Source organism: Astatotilapia calliptera, chromosome 14, assembly GCF_900246225.1.
Source record: "Astatotilapia calliptera chromosome 14, fAstCal1.2, whole genome shotgun sequence".
In the NCBI taxonomy this organism is placed as follows: domain Eukaryota; kingdom Metazoa; phylum Chordata; class Actinopteri; order Cichliformes; family Cichlidae; genus Astatotilapia; species Astatotilapia calliptera.
Window position 1 is genome coordinate 12,851,083 of NC_039315.1, and position 20,648 is coordinate 12,871,730.

The window sequence follows — 20,648 nt, forward strand, 5'->3', positions numbered from 1 at the left end:
CTACACCAGAAAAACAGATCTGAAGGCAACAAAATAACCATGCTAATGTTGTGGAGACATCTTTGAGTCTCTTTGGGGCGATCGTGGCTCAAGAGTTGGGCGTTCGCCTTGTAATCGGAAGGTTGCCGGTTCGAGCCCCGGCTTGGACAGTCTCGGTCGTTGTGTCCTTGGGCAAGACATTTCACCCGTTGCCTACTGGTGGTGGTCAGAGGGCCCGGTGGCGCCAGTGTCTGGCAGCCTCGCCTCTGTCAGTGTGCCCCAGGGTGGCTGTGGCTACAATGTAGCTTACCATCACCAGTGTGTGAATGTGTGCGTGAATGGGTGGATGACTGGATATGTAAAGCGCTTTGGGGTCCTTAGGGACTAGAAAAGCGCTATATAACTACAGGCCATTTACCATTTGAGGCTATTTAGATATTATAATACACATAATATGTGTGTTATTTTTTAGATAATCTCAATAGATATTTAGGATTCAGTTAAATGTTTTAGTTTGATATTGCAAAGCAGCATTTGCTAGCAGTGGTTGGCGCTGCTCTCCCAAAGTGCGGGATAGGATTAGGGTTAGGGAGAGCGCATAGAAGTGTTTATCGTGTGTTTTCAATCTCCAGCTGACCCCACGTGACCCCAAGATTTTTGTCCACAGTTATTTTGACTGAGCAAGAACTAGCTAAGAAAACGCATCCAAAATGCGTCAAGCAAAGAAGAACATGTGTACGCATGATTCAACTGTTGAAGCTGTCAGGCCAAAGTCATTTGTGACTTTGAGACACGGGACACAAGCCAAAAAACCGACACACTGGTGACATATTTTCCCGTTGTGTTTTCGCTGGGCATCAGGACAAATTAGTGTTTACAGTACAAAAGATACAAGGCCAAATGTGTCCCACGTTGTTTGAGTGAGAATAATGAGTCTCGGCGGTCATTTACACTTGTATTTAGTGCTGTCCACTCATGAGCTAATTGTCCAAGACACATTTCAGAAATCTGAAGTAAATAGGGTCTAAGTCAAACAGGCATTCCTCAGATAGGACATGATGCAACACTTGCACAGTGGGACATGTACCAGGGTTGATAACAAGCTCCCCTGCAGGCTTCCTTCTTTTTGCTTTGTTTTTTTAATACAAAACCACTTTGTAACACTGCTGCATTTCCACCTGATGTATCCGAGCTTCGCTAAGAGTCACACGGGAGCTGTTCACCAGCTCCTGCAGGCCAATAAACTGTGGCTTCCTCAGCCAGCTGCTTTCAGTGGTTCAACATAATATTTTGATTATAAGTAGTGGCACAGTGTTTAGTTAAATAGGGGGAAAAAGGCACTGCTATACAAGTGGGTCACCGCTTGCCGCTGGGAGTGCTGCCATGCTTAGACTGCACACAAGCACCTGGCATGGAGTAAACAAATTGGCCAATTAGCACATTTAGACATCTGCCCGTCCATTTTGCCCTCTCACTCCCTAACACTCATTACATTATATGATACAGCAGATTAATGGAGATTCTAATAAAATGCATGACTGATTTACGTATCATGCAGTTGATGGGTCGGCGGTTACATTAAACGGATCATGATGCATTATTTTAGTTAAGAGGCAACCCTGTGCCGCTGCTTCACTATGAGTTTCTGCATGTATAGTATGTCGCTGATTGTCACTGGTGGCTGCAATATGTATGCAGCCAAGTACGTTTACTCAAGAAAAGCAACTTTAAGCTCATAAACAGCGACATGCTTCGGCTCCAGGACATTTTGCGTTTCTGAAGAGGAGATCTCTCCTTTAATTTATACCAGTATTTCATAGAGAAATATAGAAATATTTATAATAATACAGCTGGTGTTTCCTCTTTCCTACTTCATCAGTCATCTCACAACAAGTCCAATTTATGTTGTGATCTTCTTGACCTGACTGACTTCCTTGGAAACCACTCAACAAAACCAGATATTGGTAAATAGTAGAAAAATGCTGATTGCACTCTAATGCAGCAGCATTAATAGCACAATGCTGCTGCATTACAAACATGGTGAACATTATCTGAATGTTGTGTCCTTAAGAAAGAAGAGAAAATCCAGCATAGACCTGGCACCAGATTTGAGAGAATAATCTGACTCTTCACTTAATCAATCCACTGTTCACTGAAATTAGCCATCAATAAGCCATTCTTAAGGATGGGAAAAACAGAAGACATTTCTGAGCTACGTCAAGTTACATGAGAACTGTGCTAAAAAATCTGTGAGAAAACATGATGATGAATCCAAATTTGAAATTTATGGTTCAACTTGCATAAATATATACAGAGCTTTTGCAGTCATCTGTAAAACACAGTGGAGACTCTCTCATGGTTTGGATTGCATTTCATCCAGTACTTTCAGGGTTTGATCCACCATGCAATATCATCTGAAAAACATCTGATTGCCTTGGCTTTATTTGTCACCATGAGAATGATCACAAACACAATGCCAATGCAGTAAAAGCATGCCGGGATAGAAAAAGACACAGTGGAAGACTGTGCCATGGATTGGCCTCCCCAGAGCCGGGTCTTCAACATTATTGAAGCAGTGCGAGATCATCTTGACAGAGAACGGAACAAAACGCAGCCAACATCCAAAGAAGAGCTTTGAATGTCCTTCAAGACGCCTGGAGAACTATTCCTGAAGACTACTTGAAGAAAAGGAAATTAGAACTGTACTGTTTTTGCTTCATATACTGCATTATCTATTTTCCTAGCAAAATATAAGGAAATGAGGGATGGCTCAAGATTTTTACATATAGAGTATGGGTGGATATATTTAGCAGGTAATATTTCTGCACTTTTACTCGTGAGACATTTAATTGTAACGTGGAAATTTTACAGCACTGGTACTTTCACTTAAGTGAATCACCTGAGTACTTGCTCCTCCACTGTAAGCGCTGTTATTAATTCTAATCCCAAAGCTTTTATCAAGGGAATAAGCACCAGCTGACAGGAAATAGGTGGCATACATGGTGGTGCTGGTGACAGCAGCAGGCACTTTGGTCAACTTGGGATTTGTTTCACACCGTCAGGTACAGCTCATCACAGAGGAAGTGTCACAATACTTGGGGAACCTGGGAGTTGCTCTACAAAAAAAGTAAGCTGAGCATTAAATCTGCGCCCTACTTACAGCATCTCTTCATCAATTATATACATTAAAAGATGTTTGGAGTTCCCAAACTCCCCCTGTTCTTCTCTGTAGGCCATGCAGCACATCAGCAGATGGCCTGGATGCTAAGAAGCAGGGTAAAGGCTGTTCTTTTTGAAGGCTTATTTACTCAAGACTGTGTTTGCGTCATTTTATTTCCTTGCTTGTTTTGGGGGGTTTTTTGTTTTCCTTTTCTTGTATCTGTTCCTAAGAGAATATGGAGAATTGGAGTACATATTTTCATTGATTTCACATCACGAGTCTCAAAGGTTTAAGTGTAAACTGCTGCAGAGAGAAGAAAGAGGCACTCGGTGACACTTTCCTCCCTCTTCTAATGTCAGCATACGTAAGTTACTCCACAGCGTCCCATGTGTAATTAAGAGGAGAAACAATGGGACTTACTTCCTCTCACTTCTTCACTGCCACAATCCCATCCATCTCTTTTCTTTAGGTGGACGTAGGTTATTTTGTAGATTAGATGATCACACTAACATAAACTCTTAACTTCAAAAACAAATGTGCGTTTATCTCGGTTTGTTGCTTTCCTCCTCAAACTTATAGAAAGAGCTGCGTGAGCACAAGGGTGCTTTTATGTCTGTCAGATTCGTTTTTAATTACAGTGAAAAACTGATGTGAGTCATCCACATTTGTCTTTTCTAGGCATGTTTTTGGAATACATCATAGCTTTTAGGAAATTTGATATTAACTCTGGAACAGGCTGTGCTGGAAGTTATCCCTACTTACTATACAGTCTAAATTTTATTTGAATGTCTGAATCATTAACTGTAATTCTGAGTAATAAATGGCTGTAAGACTAGTTTCTGTTCATTTAAATTAATACTAAAACGTTTGTGCATTTCCATCACAGTGAGACCTTTGTGACAAAAAACATAATCATTCAAATCATCAACCAGTTGAATACGGACATTTTGAAACAACTAACAAATACAGTGAGCCTAAGGATAAAGCTTTCCTGTGCTTAGAGCCAGCGACAATATAGCAGCCTCGGTTATGATGAAAATTATGGAGACGAGTGAAAACGAGAAAAGTCCTGTTGTCAGGCGAATTTACAAATACGCTGGAAAATGATGTGAATACCTGACATTTGTTTGTTATATCAATCTGTTACACCTGCTTGTGTTTGCTAAGGCAAAATATGTCAAGTAAAGCTTCAGCTCATTCTGATTTATTCCAGTACCAGAGCACCTTATTTTCAGTTGCTCCCATAAGAGAAGACCCTGCAATACTTAATGCAATTAATGCAGATTATGAGAACCTGAGATTAATTTTCTTAACGATGGAAATGTGAATATTTTAAATTGAAGAAAAGTGAATCTTTGATTGTGTATGCTGCCAGTTAGACTTTTTAAAAAGAAATCAGTATTGGCCAAAATTCCTATCAGCATCCACAGGGCAACAATTACAACCTGTTAGGGTTGGGCGATATGTAAAAATTTTCCAATCGGCAATCGTCAGTCCAAGAATCGCCGATGGGTGATATATTCGCGCATGCGCAGACTTTTTGATGGGCGGAGCAATGTAATCATGCACGGACTGATTTGCACGTTTATGACACAGAAGAAGTCCAAACATGGACAAAGTAGTTGAAAAAAGCAAAACAAAAACGCTGTCAGCGTTAACGCGGCTTGAACGCGGTCATCACGATTAAAATTTTTAACGCTCTCAAACCATCTGGAGCGCAGAATGAACAAAATTTGGACAAACTGCCGAAATGCGTTGACAGAGACATTTCAGGGATTTTGCGCTTCACATGGGTTAATTGTTAATCGCGTAAGTCATGACGACGGCGCTGACAGCACTAAAAAAATATAAAGTCGCCAATTTGGGGTTTCTTTGGCTTTAAACCAGATGAAAAAGGTAAACCTAAGGATGTAACCAAAGCGGTGTGCCACTTGTGCAGACGTATAGTGCGAGCAAAGTACTGAAACACGGCTAACTTGCAAGCGCATGTACGTGTCCATCATCCGGCTAAGTTTGCTAGGCTGTCACCAGCTTCTGCAGCTCCATCAACAAGCATTTGGGCGCACTCTGAGGAGGCTGCATTTGCTCGCAGATGAAAGAGGGTGCTGTTAAAACAGCACTATTATTTTTTTTTCTCATGTTGACTGCTTCTATTAGCTCCTTCTATTAGACAAATATATCGTCGATAGTCGATATATTTGTCCAATCAGCTCGATATATTCGTCCGATCGAACCTTGCAGACAAGTCTTCACCCAAATTGTGTTCAAGGTCAAAATCAAATCTGTCATTTTATATATAATAACCTGCGAATTGTGATGGATTGTGAGCCAGATAAGCTGCTGCATCACTAACGTTCTGGTTAATACAAGCACACAGTTATACAAGAGTCATAATAGAGAAAAACATTTGTTAATTTTAGCTTATCATTTTTATCGGGGCATCTTATTCACCACACACACAGTATTTATTACATTTTGTACGCCCACCTCTAATTTAAATTTGCAAGCTGGGCTCCCGTAAAGTCTGGAGGGTGATTGTTCACCCCAGACTCACCATAGTGGACAGCACAGTGACTGACAAAGACAGATACACACGGGTAATAAATGGAGCTGACATTTGGGACCCAGTTGCATCGACCAAATGGGACCTAAATGCCAAGCCATCACTAACCCAGTGACATGGTGGCAAGGTCTGATTGTGTCTCTTTTTTCAAGTTTAAATATGCATGGATAAAATTAAAATCACATGACAATGATGGGGCACTTTCTTTTTGCTTTCTTAAAAAGCTTACTGATGCTTGAGGACTATGCTTCTTACAAAGGCAAGAAGAAGACGAGGGAGGGAGAAAACAGAGAGAGAGTAGCCTTAGTGTCTTTTTCGGGCACAAGGCCTTGCCATCTGACACCTGCCACTGAGTGGGCATGAATTCCCTCTCCGCTTGGCAGGAAGTTAAGGCCAGTCACAGGAACTCAAAGAAGCAGTATATGCAAATACTAACGGCCAAAGGAAATGAGTGCCCTTAGTGTCTGTGCCTAGGCCAGACGAAAATGGCACCTGCTTCCTTCACAGACCCCCATTTAAGGGACAACAGTAGCAAAAAGGCTTCATATGAACTCCCCTGTTAGATGTCTAGACGCTGAAACAGCTTTTGATTTTTTCATGAATGTCTGTCTGTTGTTTACATAACAAAACTCCAACTAAATATTTATACCAGCAAAACATGTCCATCTGTGAGTAGAGCTGTGCGTGCACTCTATCGAGAGCGGCATTGCATACATACATGAGGTCTTACAAAATGCAGACATATAAAATGCCAAATATACATGAGATTCGGGGACATTATTAGATGTGTTGAAGCCAGAGGAGCTCTGTTTCTGTTGGAAGGCCTGACAGGAGTAGAGACCAGCACACGAAGGAGGGGAGGGGGGCAGTTGAAAGTGAATATTGATGAAGCAGCTACAGAGATGCAGTATGCCTACACAACAAGACATTCATACGCACACGCCTACAGATGTTCACAAACTCCAAACATCACAAGAGTGCGCAGGTGACGCTTACTATGACCGATTCACCCTATCCGACATTAACCAGCAAACAGAGATTTCTTTCAGCCGCACACAAGCACGCGAAATGGGATGCTCTCGTGTCAGCTTTGAGTTAACGTCCGTTACATGGAGCACGCGTTAGAAAATCATTTGCAATGCCCGATGTGGCAAAACACAAATTCAAAGCAAAGCACCGATAATCACCATTTTTACAAAGTGATTATGCTGTGCACTGGACAGTATAAATGATCTTTTTTTTCATAGAGAATTTTGCACGCAGTGCAGTGTAATCACTATTCAAATACGAGAAAAGCATCTTGTAAAACATATGCATGATCAACTCAAATATGCATGACTTTCACACAGCTCTCAAGCTCGAAGTTCACAGACCAAAAATATACATGTGAATGAGCCTGACAGTACTTTGTCTCTAAAGTCTCTCTCTAACAGCACAGAGGATTACAGCTTTCTGAACTTAGAGTCCTGTGACGCTTTACCGCAAGAAATTCACCGCTTTCGGTTTCTCTTCCAAAAGTCTGCTTAGGAAACATTCCCTGACACATAAAATCAGTAACCAAAAAGCTAACAAAAGAATTGCGACTGATAGTACTCCACAATCTCGTCTCCTGCACGAGTGTGCCGCGGTTTCTTTATTGCATCTTTGCTGCGCCGTGCATCTGCAGCAAGCATCGACTGTAAAACAGGAGCTTACTGCGAATATCTTTCCGAAAAAGGCTGAAACGCACAGAGTACAAAGGCATCGCTGCGCAATGTGAAGACACACTTTGCACAGGAGTCTCTGCGCCGCTGGGGCATTCCTGAGAAATGCAAAGGTGCAGATTTTTTTTCCGCCTGGTCATCAGTTTGATAGCTCTCAGACTATCACAGACAATCCCTGCCGGAACCGCCTTAAACTAGACACAATCAATCCTCCTCTAACCAGACGCTCATCCCTTTTTTTTCCTTGAGGCCTTTTATAAAGGAGCTACAGGAGTGACCTAAAACAGTGCCTGACTCAAATACACTGATAAATTTGAATTTTTCTGTAAATGAAAGATGAGTAAAAGAAGGAGGCCTGTGAGCAACTAAAAAAAAGGTCCAGTTAGCATAAAAAAATGAATGAAATTAAATATTTAAAGCAAAATAAATAAATAGATTTTTTCTAATAACAATGTACCATTCCCACATCTTTAATTGAAATGCCAATGATAAATCTACGTGATTATCCTTATCATAAAAACACACGGAGCTTAAGCCGATCCTCTTTTCTTTTTCTTTTTTTTGTCTTCACAGACTCACACTTCCAGGTCAGAAGGTAGGCTGTTTGGCCAGATGACTCACCATTGACTGTGAGGTGCACCCAGCTGCCGTTGTGGAAGGTGTCGTACTGCTGCTCCAGCATCAGGACCCTGCACTCATACCAGCCCTGGTCCTCGGAGCGCACTGGGTCAATCTGCAGGGAGGCCTTCCCATGCAGAGAGGCTCTACCTGCAGACAGCAGGGAGGGAAAAAAGCAGAATTAACCACTTCAGTACTTTAAATGTATCTTTAGAGATACCACCATACACACACCCAAGAGCTTTGCTGGTCACCAAAAAGATCCATCATAGCAGCTGGGGGTTAAGTGCTTTATTTTAGGGCAGTGGCTGTAAGAGTGTGAGTTTTATTTCTGCTCTGACAGTAGTCCACAGCTCACAGTCGTATAACGCTTCTAAGCATGTTCCAGATGTTCAAAAAATAATATATAAAGATAAACTAAAGATTCATATATTTTCCTTTTCCTTGTAAGGGCGTCGTAAACTCAAGCCTTTTGATCCGCAAAGTCAGGTATGACAAACTGATTCATTTTTGAGGTCTTTTTCAAACTGCTTACTCGTATTCAGGCACTACATCAGACTGGAGCCTTTCCAAGCACTAGATGGAAGGAAGGAAAACACTGGCTGCCAGTCTCTTGTAGAGCTAACACAGACAGACAGTCCCAAACACTTACTGTACAGTCATACTTACGGGCAATTTAGAGCCTTCAATCAACCTGACTTCTAAGTCTCTGAACTCTAAGGAAACACACACAGATATAAACAGCACGCAGAGTCGATTTGAGAGCAGAATGGTTTTGATATTATGAGGGAATATGGACATTTTCCGTCTTGACAGAATGTCAAGCCCATAGCCCGCTTTAAAGAGGAGATGGTTATTTTAGTTTAATGTATGAGCGCAAACAGCTGTAAACAGCTGACCTAGATTCAACTGAAGATTTCTTCAGTCCTCTTAATACACAATTAAAAGAATACAGCCGTAATTATAATCAAAAGAAAAATTCTGACCAGTAGGCTTTTCCCATATTATGGGACCGATACTGGTTCGCAGGCACTGCAGTGAGTGCAAACAGCAGAGTGTATGTGCTTAAAGTGGCAGAGACACAAAAAAGACCTTAAAAGATGCCTATGGGCCAGATTTATTAAGAATGATGCTGGTAAACCAGTTTATGCGCTAACGTCACTCACAAAAATCTCTGAGATCCCACAGCTTGCATGCAATCTTGTCAATACCCTTTCTTTCTAAATAATGACACAAATGATTTTTATGCCAAATGTCACTGTATAGCAATCAGACAAACTACTAAGTGGACAAGAAGTTTTATTTGTTGCTAATAGGTGTTTGTGGAAGTCTTTTCTCTAAGCTTATTTAAAAAGCCTATGAGTGTCCCCAACACACACACACACACACACACACACACACACACACACACACACACACACACACACACACACACACATATATATATATATATATATATATATATATATATATATATATATATATATATATATATATAAATTCCCAAAATGTAAAACTAGTTCTTTAACTTATTAAATGTCACAACTTTTACGAGCATCCACATGGGCCGAAGTATTATGATTTATCCTTAGAACTGCCAGTCACACCTTTAGCTGAATTTTAATACAGCGTTTGGTGTCGCTGTGGGAAAAGACCAGCTTTCCACTTCACATAAATGATCTTTCTTACGAAACTTCTCCATCCCCAACTCTTTTTACTTCAAGGCTGAGGATAAATTGGAATTCTAAAAGGAGGAAATCACAAGGGATGAGAGACATTCAGGAAGCCAGGCATGGTGAAATCTTCAGCTGCTAAGCTGTCTGTCTTCAAGCCTCCAGCCCGCTGCTCACATGGCTGCATCTGACAGCCCGACAGACTAAAACATTCGAATCTCCTCTGTCTGACGAGTGTTTGGAAATGGAGCATTTTTCCCAACTTTGATGTGTAGATGTTCTGTAAGCACTGTTTCCTCTTACTTCAGACTAAATGTCAGGCAAATCTATCGACGCTGAGGGCGGGCTGAATTGCTCTACCGGTACAAAAATGCAATAGATAGATACCCAACCCTGTGATTGCTGCCGTGGCTGGGGTAGAAAACTGACGTTTTTTTTGTTAGTGGAAAATCAATACAGTACAGAGGAAGCGAGAGAAGCGCGGACTGCAGTCTTGCAGTAAAAAGGTAGATCGTCTTTAAAAAGTCAGGGCTATTTTTGAAGTGCTGAGTGGGGTGGGTGGTGGCATGAAGGGTAGGGATCAGTCTCAGCTTCTATTTGTCAAGGAGTGAGAGGGTGCTGCTGTAAACAGAGTTAACAGCACTGTATCCACGTCAGAATGGGCCTCCTGGGTATACACCACTTACACAGTACAGGGTTCTGTCTGCTGTGAAAACAGAGGGGCCAACACCTTGTTCAGATCACATCACAGGCTATGTCAGATAGGAAAGCTTTGAAAAGTAAATACTGAAGATCCAAAGTGACAAAGTTGGCAAACACATTGAGAAAAGACACATTTTAAGTCAGCTGAGTTTCACATGTGAGTAAAAAGAATATGGCTAAAGGAAAACGTTGTTGTAGTAAGAGTACAAAAAAATTTGAATTCAGTCTTTCCCCATTATAGAGTGAAACGGCACATCGTGGTTAATTCAGTAATCTAAAGCCTGGTGCACATTGCTTTTGGGTTTGTCGCCGATGGTTGGTCACCAGCAAACATCCCCGTGGTTTGCTAGTAGACTGGTTGTCTAGGTAACGCTCTTATGTATTTACTACCCAGTCTTTTGTCAGTCCTGCACTCTCATTGGTGGTCAGTTTAAAAAATTGAATTCAGGGCTCCCTATTTCACATTGACTGCAGTTATTTCATCCATCATTGCTTGAAGTCACTGAATATCATTGACTTTACATGCGCTCTTACTGCTAGGCGCTTGCCGTGCATTCCTTTGAAGCTGATAGTTGTTTACTTGAGAATATTTCAGTCACCGGTTGAGAAAAGATTATCTCAGGTTACGCACACTTTCTGTCACCAGCGGTTATTTTATTGTATATTGCATAAATTTTTTACACAACATCTTTTTTCCCATTTGCATTTGAACATGCAAACAATGGCACACATAAATCCAAAGCACCAACTTCATCAAAATCATAAAAAAACATATTGGGACCTTCTAATTTTCATGTTTTACCTGCTTTAAACCTGGCTTTTTATTGCACTTTTGCAAAACTTTGGAAGTGTTTTAGCTAGTATAGTTTTTAATTCCCTGAATCAGCTTAATTAGAAACCTTTTTTTTGTAGATTGTTGAGGGTTGAGCCAGAGTCCATGTTGTACCTTATGACTATTTCTCTTCCATTGAAAGTTTTCATTTTGTGAACAGTGCTGGGCTTGGAAGCAAGGGAGGCCGCCTGGTTTAGTTTCATGCTAAAGCTACCACACAGTCCAGACTTGAAGGTACATCGCCTTGAAGCTGGAGAAGGTTCTATGCTCTGGTTGCCTCGGTAACCCACTAAAATATTTACTACAAGTTCAAACGTCAGTTAACAGTGCTGTCGTGCTTTTATTGGATGTTGCTTCAGTCGCTCACCAGGAAGCTGAGATAAATGTATCTTGGGTCACGCCCGCTTCAAATCACCAGCGGTTATTTTGCTCGCGGCTGCTTGACGTCACCAAATGTCATTCATTTCCTGTGATCTCAGCTCGCCGGATCGCTTGCAGCATGGACGCAGGTTTTCTCTTCGGATCAAGCACACCTTGCTGCTTTTTAACGTGAATGTGTGGTTATTTTACTTTTATTGCTTTACCACATTAAAACCAGCGTATTGCATGGCTGTCAGAAATTTCGATTTTGCTACATTTTTTGAATTATGTCATGCTAAAATATCCACTGTTGATGCATTACTACTAACAGGCTGCTCCTAACTCAGCCCTGAACAAGCAAAACCAAACTCTCTAAACAACTCCTCTTATTTTTAATATTAAGAAAAATGCAACACATTGCATCATCTCTGCAACCATCTGCAGATAACTGATTATTACATATCCGTATTATCCACATGCAAGCTGGGGCTAAACATGGTGGCAAAAGAGATATGATTCAGTTTTCCAACAGCTTGTCCCAAAGCGGCAGGATCTGACACTAAAATTTCACAAGCTGCACATCTGAATTATTGATTGTGTCTTTGCTACAGCAGGCACAAAAATAGATGTTTTTTAATGTTATAATTTCCATATAGCTGCAGGTCAAACTGGCAAACAAAATGATCCAGGATAGCAGAGAGATCTGTATAATTTTGCATTTTGCATCGAGTTAAAGAGGCAAAAAAACACACACACACAGCTGCAATGAAAACATCTCGTCTTAGATTTGAATGACACATAGAAATGATTGTGCTATAGGTCTCTTAACAGTCTTTAAAACCGGATAATTAACAAGACTGATAGGCCTAGACAAACCGATGCATTGAACCCGAATGGATTCCTGGAATCAAAAGTGCAATCATCAGAGTGAAAATATGCGCGCAAGTAAGTACAGTATTCATGGATAATCTTCTCTGTTTTGGTAGCAGCTGTGTGATGGAATAATCACACATTTCCTCTATTCATCAACTTTATTCATACTGAGTGATAACGATTCATGGGAATAGCCCAGATGAGCTCTGAGACCACACGGGCCCATTAAGCGCCCAAAGGAGCATCTCATAAACTGCAGTCCAGTGTCATTATTACGCTGTCACCATGCACATGCAATCCCCAGAAACACTTTAATCTATGTAATGAGACTGGCTATATTCAAGTTGCATCTGTTCACTGGTAATTCCTCAACAGTGGACCTAATGCCACATGGCGAAGGCCCACTAGTCCAAGTGAGCACAGTGAAGTGTAGAAAAGTGCTGTTTGTTCACACAAAAAGCTGTTAGTCACGAGCCTAAACAGTGAAACGCTTCAGCAGCTGCAACGTCTACTGTAGCCACTGTATAATAAAAAGGGGCGCTCCCGAGACAGTGAGTCACTGCCATTAGGCTTCTTTGCCGTGAAGATCCTGCATTAAAAGCCCACCGGGAAGAATTCCAGTGATTGCTGTATTATTTACAGGCTTTACATGATTCATATAAATAAAAGCAGAAAACTCTTTCACGTCCACATTTAGGACACTCAAGCTGAGGAGGTAAATCCTCGGCTTCTTCGGGAAGTCACGTCTTCATTTATTTCACAGCCTATTACCAGGTCAGCCAGAAGCTTTGTGCTTCTAAAGAGGTGAGAAAAGGGAAGGGCTAAATCTGACCTCGTTCTGACAACTCACCATCTTATCACAGCCGCTGAGGCAACATCAGAAGAACCAATTTCCTGCTGTAAGCACTCAGCACAGAGCCTGCTGCAGACATACTGTCTTGACTTGTGTTACGCTGTGATGAATGTGAGGTAAACACATTTTGTACCCTAACCTTAAAGCAGCTATAATCAATAATTTTATATTAACAGAGGATCAAATGTAAAAGTGGTTGCCCGACTCTGCGGTTCAATTTCGACTCTGCGGAGCTCTGCGACATCGTAGTTTTAATTTTACAGCGCACGGCTTTATTGTTTTTGTTCACTCTCACTGCTTTAGGACATCACTTTGGCCTCAACCGTCAGCTGAGTTTAGAAAAATCCCAGTGTTAAGTACTGTGCCGGCACCAGACAGCACACAGACACGGTTAAGACACAGGTAGTGATCATAGAAATGCATTTAACAGCCAGGTTATTCTTTCAGGAGCTGGTAGACCAAAAAACAAGCAAAGTAAAAACAGAATGATGCTCATGTTGCTCCCCGTCTGCACATCTGCTTAAATAAAAACAGACTTGCAATAAATCCCCCATTAAAAGGATGCAGCTTCACACATTAGGCACATTCATCTAAATCATTCTAAACTCCAGTTACATCTCTATAAAAGCAAAGATTGTTAGGGTTTACTAACATGAGATTACTTTTCTTTTTCTACATGTACATGTGGGGGCTTTTTTAATATACTTTACTGACTCTGTACTTTATGTGCTCTGTATATTTTATGAGTGTGTGGGAAGGCCTACATGTTCAATGCACTATTCAATTATTGTGAATGTTTTTTTCTGCTTTTCCTGCACAGCTCTGAACACCCAGTCGTTCTCGAGCCGCATAAAAGCCTCGGTGCGCGATGAGCCACTCGCCTGATGCTCAAACAGCAGAAGTACGATTCTGAGGGGAAAACACTGTGGATCAAGCTGAAATTGCAGGTCAATCTTCTCAATGAAATACGACTGAGAGGTACACATGTGCACAGCACATTTGCACTACAATCTGTTTGAAATGGTCCCGCTCTCAGCCAAAAGCTCATAATAAGGTCTGCAGCAGTGCAGGAAAATCTATATCCTGCGCAATCATAGAAATGTTTACCGAATGATTATAGTTATGCAGGACCCTTGGAGCTAAACATTGCAATGTTTCTGTACTAATATATCATTACTATAGCCATGAGCCACAAGATCGGGGGCTGACTTGACAGGTTGATCGAAGACGTCTTTACCGAAACAAGGTGAAACAACTAAAACGAGGAAAAAATGAGATGTTTTGTTATCTTTTTTTGTCTTTATAGAATTACTGTGGCGTGTGGGGGAAGATTTATTTCAATGCAGAATTAAAGGAGAGGAAATAAGCAGAATCCACCTATCAACAACTCTAAAGTTCATTAATGACCATCTGAGAGGGGACAGTTGGGTTTATATGAGCAAAAACCTGAAGTTCAAGATAGATACATCACAATCAAGTGTGGATTATATCTAGATGTCAATGAAAAGAGTCTTAGAGGTGCTAGTAGGTAAATATATCTTAACCTATATTAACTATGATTTTGGCACCATTCACTGTTTGGTATGCACTCGAATTCGGTTCATATTACATACAGATAAACATGTGTGCTCGTCCCGCGGGGTGTTCTTCAATTTGACCGCTGTATGTAGCGTGAAATTATGTTGTCAACATTGTTTCTGCTGCAGTGTCAACAATAAAAAGTCTCAGATTCAGCGTGCTTGGCAGTTGATAAGATTTTGATCCTCACTTATCCCAGGAGGCATCCAAGTCCACATTAATTCAGAGGTTTTAGACTAAATCCATCATGGATAAAACTTATTACTCACAATGTTTCTGTATTTGTCTGCTCTCTGTAGCTGCATTACTTTATTTTAGCCAGACCTACAGTTGTCTTACCAGTGTATTCTGGATCCACATGAGGAGGGTAGAAGCGGAAGTTGATGAAGAAGGGAATAGACACTCCAAACCTGAACCACTCCACCACATAGGGGGGCTGCTGGCCGTCCAGGGGAGGGGACACGTCACACCCCAGGATCACGCTCTCTCCAGCGCGCGCCGTCACAAACCGGGGCTCCTCTCTCACTCCGTGGGCACCTGGAAGGAGAGGGAAGACGTTTTGTGGGCAAACACGTCATTTTCATGTTCATCGCAGCACAGCTGGTGCGTGACATGCAGGAGAACAAGAAACAGGAAAATCTTCATGCGTTGAAATCCTGCAGACTAAGCAGGAAAATCCCATTTCATTCAAGACTAATTTACAAACAATAATTGGGGTGGCGATTCAACGCGATCGACTAAACTAATGGATTAAAAGTACATTTTATTCAAAGAGCGCTGTACTGTACAGTGAGGTGGTAGTGCACCGGTGACCGCGCACATGTGAAAACCCCTCATCCTATCGGCCTATCGTCATCTGTCACCTGCATCTGTTGGTTGAGTGTTTTGCGGCTGTGCCATACTGTACAATAAATGAGCTGCCAAGGGGTTCCATTGATCATAGCTGGCTGTTGCTCAGATGAGCTTTACTATGAGCACCACCAGGCTTGGCGTTTAGCCATGAATGTCCAGGCACGCTGCCGAGCGTTGACCTATCAGATGACTCAAAGGTCGGCATACCTGCCTCAGCAGAACGCTCACTCTGGGAATGGATTTTGTCCAGCTGCCACCCCTGCCTTTCATTGAGCTGGCTGTATCTCCACCGTCAGAGCAAGCATGACCACCCGCCCTCACCCAGGGGGAAAATCGCTTCAGGGATCAAGAGACATGCTGACGTTTCACTCCAGAGAAACACCAGCTGAATAACTTAACACTTTCATTAGCAGTAACGTTCGCATCATCAGGGATCATTTTTACTGAAGAACAAATATGTGACGACTTGGAGGTATTTTGGGCTCAAGCAGAGCTGCTGTTACACGCCGGGCGGGAGTGGGTGGCCATGCGTGTATGTTATGATGTTGGACCACCTTGTCACAATTGAAAATATGAACACATGCCTTTCACCTGTGCATTAAAAAAAACAAAAAACAAATCTCTTCGCCCAGTTCCTCTACCAAAAATATTTTTTTTTAAAATGAAGCTTTGACTCCACCCCTACAGGCCATATGCACCACTTAGTGATTGTGTTTACCAGCTTAATCTGCATTATCCTTTGACAGAGTTAATCCACTTTATTCGTTTCAGCCGGCACAGATTCTAGACTGAAACAGAGCAGATTTAATCAAATTACACTTTTTAAAGTGGAGATATGGTCTGCCAGTTACAGCCTTCAGTGCTGGAATCTGCTTTGCTACTGTGCCTCTTTAGTCACAAGGAAAAGCAGGCATACTGTGCAACACTAAGCTCTAATGAGCAGCATAAACCAACTGAAACAAGTGTGCATGACTGCCTATAACCATTCAAACATGGCCTATAACATAAAACTGGGGTGATGCAATTTTTAAAAACCTATAAAAGAAGTTATATAGGTAAGAAATAGCATAAGCACACCACTTTGTACCAGCTAGATCATGTTAGTAATAAAACATTATTCACTAAAATAAGTAAACTGTAGCATGTCAAAATGGACAAAGATTGCTAAGACTGAACACTGAAGGGAGCTAATGGTTGAAAAGTGCTTCTGTGGGCATAAAACCACCCTGCAAGTGATACAAGCCTTTTAATGAGCTTCTGTAGAAACCTGTCCAGTCCATATCAGCGCAACAAAATCAGAAATCTGCTATACTAATCCTTTCAGGCTCGCCAAAAGTCTGGAATTCACACCTGAACATGCTCCATTGCAGGCTCATTTATAACACTTTCACAACGATTATAATAACCCCCTCAACGCCCATCAGGTGATTGTGCTGGGGCATATCACACAACATTCAGCTGTTAAATTCTATTTAAAAAAGGATGAAAGAGTAATTCTAGTTCAGTGAATCCCAGAGTGCCTTAAAGCTCTCGGTTCAAAAAATGTAGAAAATAGACATACTGGCATTCTTGAAAACTGTTTGTCACCAAAACACTAAGAGCTGGACTGGTCCAGAAAATGCAGCCAAATACACTTTTTTTTAACCATATTTCTTGTACTGCTATAATTATTGGAGGGTGAATTATGATCATTATTTTCAGATCCATTTTTTTTTTTCCCTTGGACTCTACTAGAGCAGCTTGGTGTGATTCACTGTTTAAAATAATTTTACACATAAAACATTGTCCGAAAGAAGCTGCTTTAGCTACCTGATTGGCTGCCCCTCACAAGCAGAAGACTTTAACAATAGATTGGGGCTTTCTATACTCACAGCCAGAGCTGTGTGCCTTAGACAGCCGTACAAAACAAGTGGCCTCTCTATGGCATCATACAAACTCGAGAGTAGAATTAAATTGTGTGTGTCCACAGGTTGACCTTTTGGGATTAGTTGCACATGCACTGACTTGATAAATGTTTAATCCTGCACACACCATTGGAACAGTAAAGGTCCTTATAATCCATGTTAGTAGATGGATTGTGTTACCTCCAAACAAAGACAGGCTAGTAGTTTCCTTGTGTTCCCAATCTAAATGGGTTAGTGACAATAGTGGCTGGACTACCAGAAGGACACTAACTTATCCATGAGGTCAAAAAAAGCGCAGAACAACATCTGAAGAACTTCAGTCCTCACTTGCCTTAGCTAAGGTCTGTGTTCATGACTCAATAATAAGAAAGAGACTCTGCAAGTTACTCTGCAACCACTACTGATCAAAACCCCCCACAAAGGCTTATTAACATTTACCAGAAAACATCTTGATTTGATTTGATTTTCTCAAGACTCTGGGTAAAATATTCTGTGAACTGCTTAGACCTAAGTTTAACTTTTTGGAAAGTTTGAGCCTCCTTACATAAAACTAATACAATACCAACAGTCAAACATGATGGTGGTAGTGTGTTGGTGATGGCTTTGGTGTTTTAGGACCTGTATGACTTGATATAGTTTTGAAGGAATCGTGAATTCTACTCTTAAACAGAAAATTGTGAAGGAGAAGATTTGACCATCTTTTTGTGCCCTAAATTTCAGGTGGACCCTTGTTACGCAGAAGAACTGAAACACATCAGCAAGTTCAAAACTAAATGAAGCTTTCAGAGCGGCCTAATCAAAGCAGAGACTTTGGTGCTTTGGCATGCCCTTAAACAGGCCGTCCATGCTTAAAAACCCCTTAATATAGCTGAATTTTGCAGAGAGGAATGGGCCAAAATTCCTCTAGTGATGTTAAAGACTCATGCCAGTTATGAATGCTTGACTGCAATTCTTACTGCCAAGAGTGGCACAACCAGTTATTAGTGTGAAATTACTTTTTCATAAAAGGCTAGGCAGGTTTGGATAACTTTTTTCCCTTAATCAATGTAATCGTTGTCTAAAAACTGCATTTTGTATTTACTCAGGTTATCTTTGTCTAATAGTAAATTTTCTTAGATGACGAACGATAAAAGTGTAACAAACCTAGCCAAAGACTTAACTTTGGGTGATCATAAAATAATATTTTGCTTTCTTTTTGGGGGGGTGAACGCACTGAGTGTTTCGGGTGTAAAACAGTGTCCAGCATTTGTACTTCGAGGCTTTCAGAGGAAAAAAAACACAAGTTCCTATCCATAATGAAGCACAGTGGATACATTGTTTGGTTTGAGTAAGTAGAGTCACTTGACATAAAGCACACACTCAAACCCGGTGGAACAGCAGTGCATGCTGCTGAAATCCATTGTTTTCTCTGCAGACAGTTGAGGTTGCAGGAGTTTAGCAGCTCAGATTTCTAACTCACATTATTTTTGGATCTATGTGGCAGAGAGAGCATGCCTTGGACACAGAATAGGCTTTCAGGGCTTGAGATAATATATGGCAGGGCCAATAATTCTCAAGTTCTTTTATGAGATCCTCATGAGGGAACAATCAGCACAGGCTTGGTCACCACTTTCATTTCCTTAATGGAGACACAGCGACCCAATAGGGTTTATATAGGGGCTTATTCAGGGGAAATATTTATGCGCTCAACAACTCATAAATGTGATACAAGGGTCCATGCTTAAGATCTTTCAAATAAAGAGTGCTGTAGATATAAAGGAATCAATGCAGTTAGGATGGTTGCAACTAGTTATTGCTTTGGCATTGTAAATGTCAGCTGAACCCAAGTTGTACAGTGAAACTATTCAAAGAGGTAGAAATCTGTTGAGTAAGATCTGCATAAATCAGACACCTAATAAATCCTGCAGACTATTATGTTTTACGTTTCTGTCCTCAGCCTGAAGTGGATTTACTGCTAAGATCATGAATTTCTGAAGGGTAACAATTCAGTTACCTGTCAAGATATATCCGCTATACGGGCAGTAGTTGAGGAACAAAAGCAAAATACAGAGGGAGTAAGTCGGAGTATGAACTAGATACTAGTTTTGTCTTTGACTTTTCTATATCCTCAAATCATTTTGTCAATGAATCATTTGGGTAACAAAATGTTAGAAGATATTGAAATATGCCCGTTTGGACATTTCCAACATTTATTTTTTTTCCCCAAACCTCAAGCCAACAGCAACAAAATCCAGTTGACTGAATCAACCTCTTTGTGTCTTGTAACCCCTTAAAGAGACAATTAACACCAAAATCAAACACAAGTTCTTCCTCTGGCCAGTAGTTCAACAACAAAAAAAGGATTCATTCATTTATTTTTCCAAATTTCACTCGCCAAAAAAGACAACATGCAGGTAGCTAACAATATAGCTCAGGTGAGTAGTTATGCCAATAATTGTAGCTTATATATATATATATATATATGTATGTGTGTGTGTGTGTGTGTATGTATATATACACACCCCCAGGTTATTATCTTAAAATTTTGCATTATTAAGTCGCAATTTTGAGATATATAATGAATATTGACCCAAAACTTTGACTTATGGATAACAAAAACTATCTTTTCAATGCTGGAAACAAGCTTTCACATGATTCAGCAATGTAATAAACACCATAAATCAATAAAATAGCGGCTGTTGGTCAACCAGACCAGCACGTGAATCATCGCAACAGAACAGCAGTGGCACGCAGGGTCAAATCTGCCACAGATTTAAACTCAAAGCGTTTTTCAAATGGCAGTGGGTTAAAATGGCTCTTCACACAAAAAGAACACTACAGTGTACTTTCAGTAATGGTCCCAGATTTGTAACGTGAATAGCCTCTCAAGGCAATTTTGGGCAACAATCAGGCAGAGAGGAGTTGCGAAAATGTTTTGATAGTAATAAGGCCCAATAACACAAAATATGAAAATAAAGGGAGTTCAGTGAGAGACAATTTTTGATTAACTCTGCTCAGA

The 20,648-nt window shown here is 40.9% G+C and overlaps 1 protein-coding gene across 2 annotated transcripts in view; it reads right to left on the reverse strand.

Moving 5' to 3' along the window:
* The window catches only part of igsf9ba (immunoglobulin superfamily, member 9Ba), a 69,124-nt gene that overhangs the window by 33,110 nt on the left and 15,366 nt on the right, over positions 1–20,648 (reverse strand). For both annotated transcript variants that reach the window (XM_026191692.1, XM_026191693.1), the window contains exons 2-3: positions 15,234–15,431; positions 8,027–8,173 (exon numbers count right to left, since the gene is read on the reverse strand). In XM_026191692.1, coding sequence (XP_026047477.1) covers positions 8,027–8,173; positions 15,234–15,431 — 345 coding nt within the window. The remainder of the gene's footprint in view (positions 1–8,026; positions 8,174–15,233; positions 15,432–20,648) is intronic.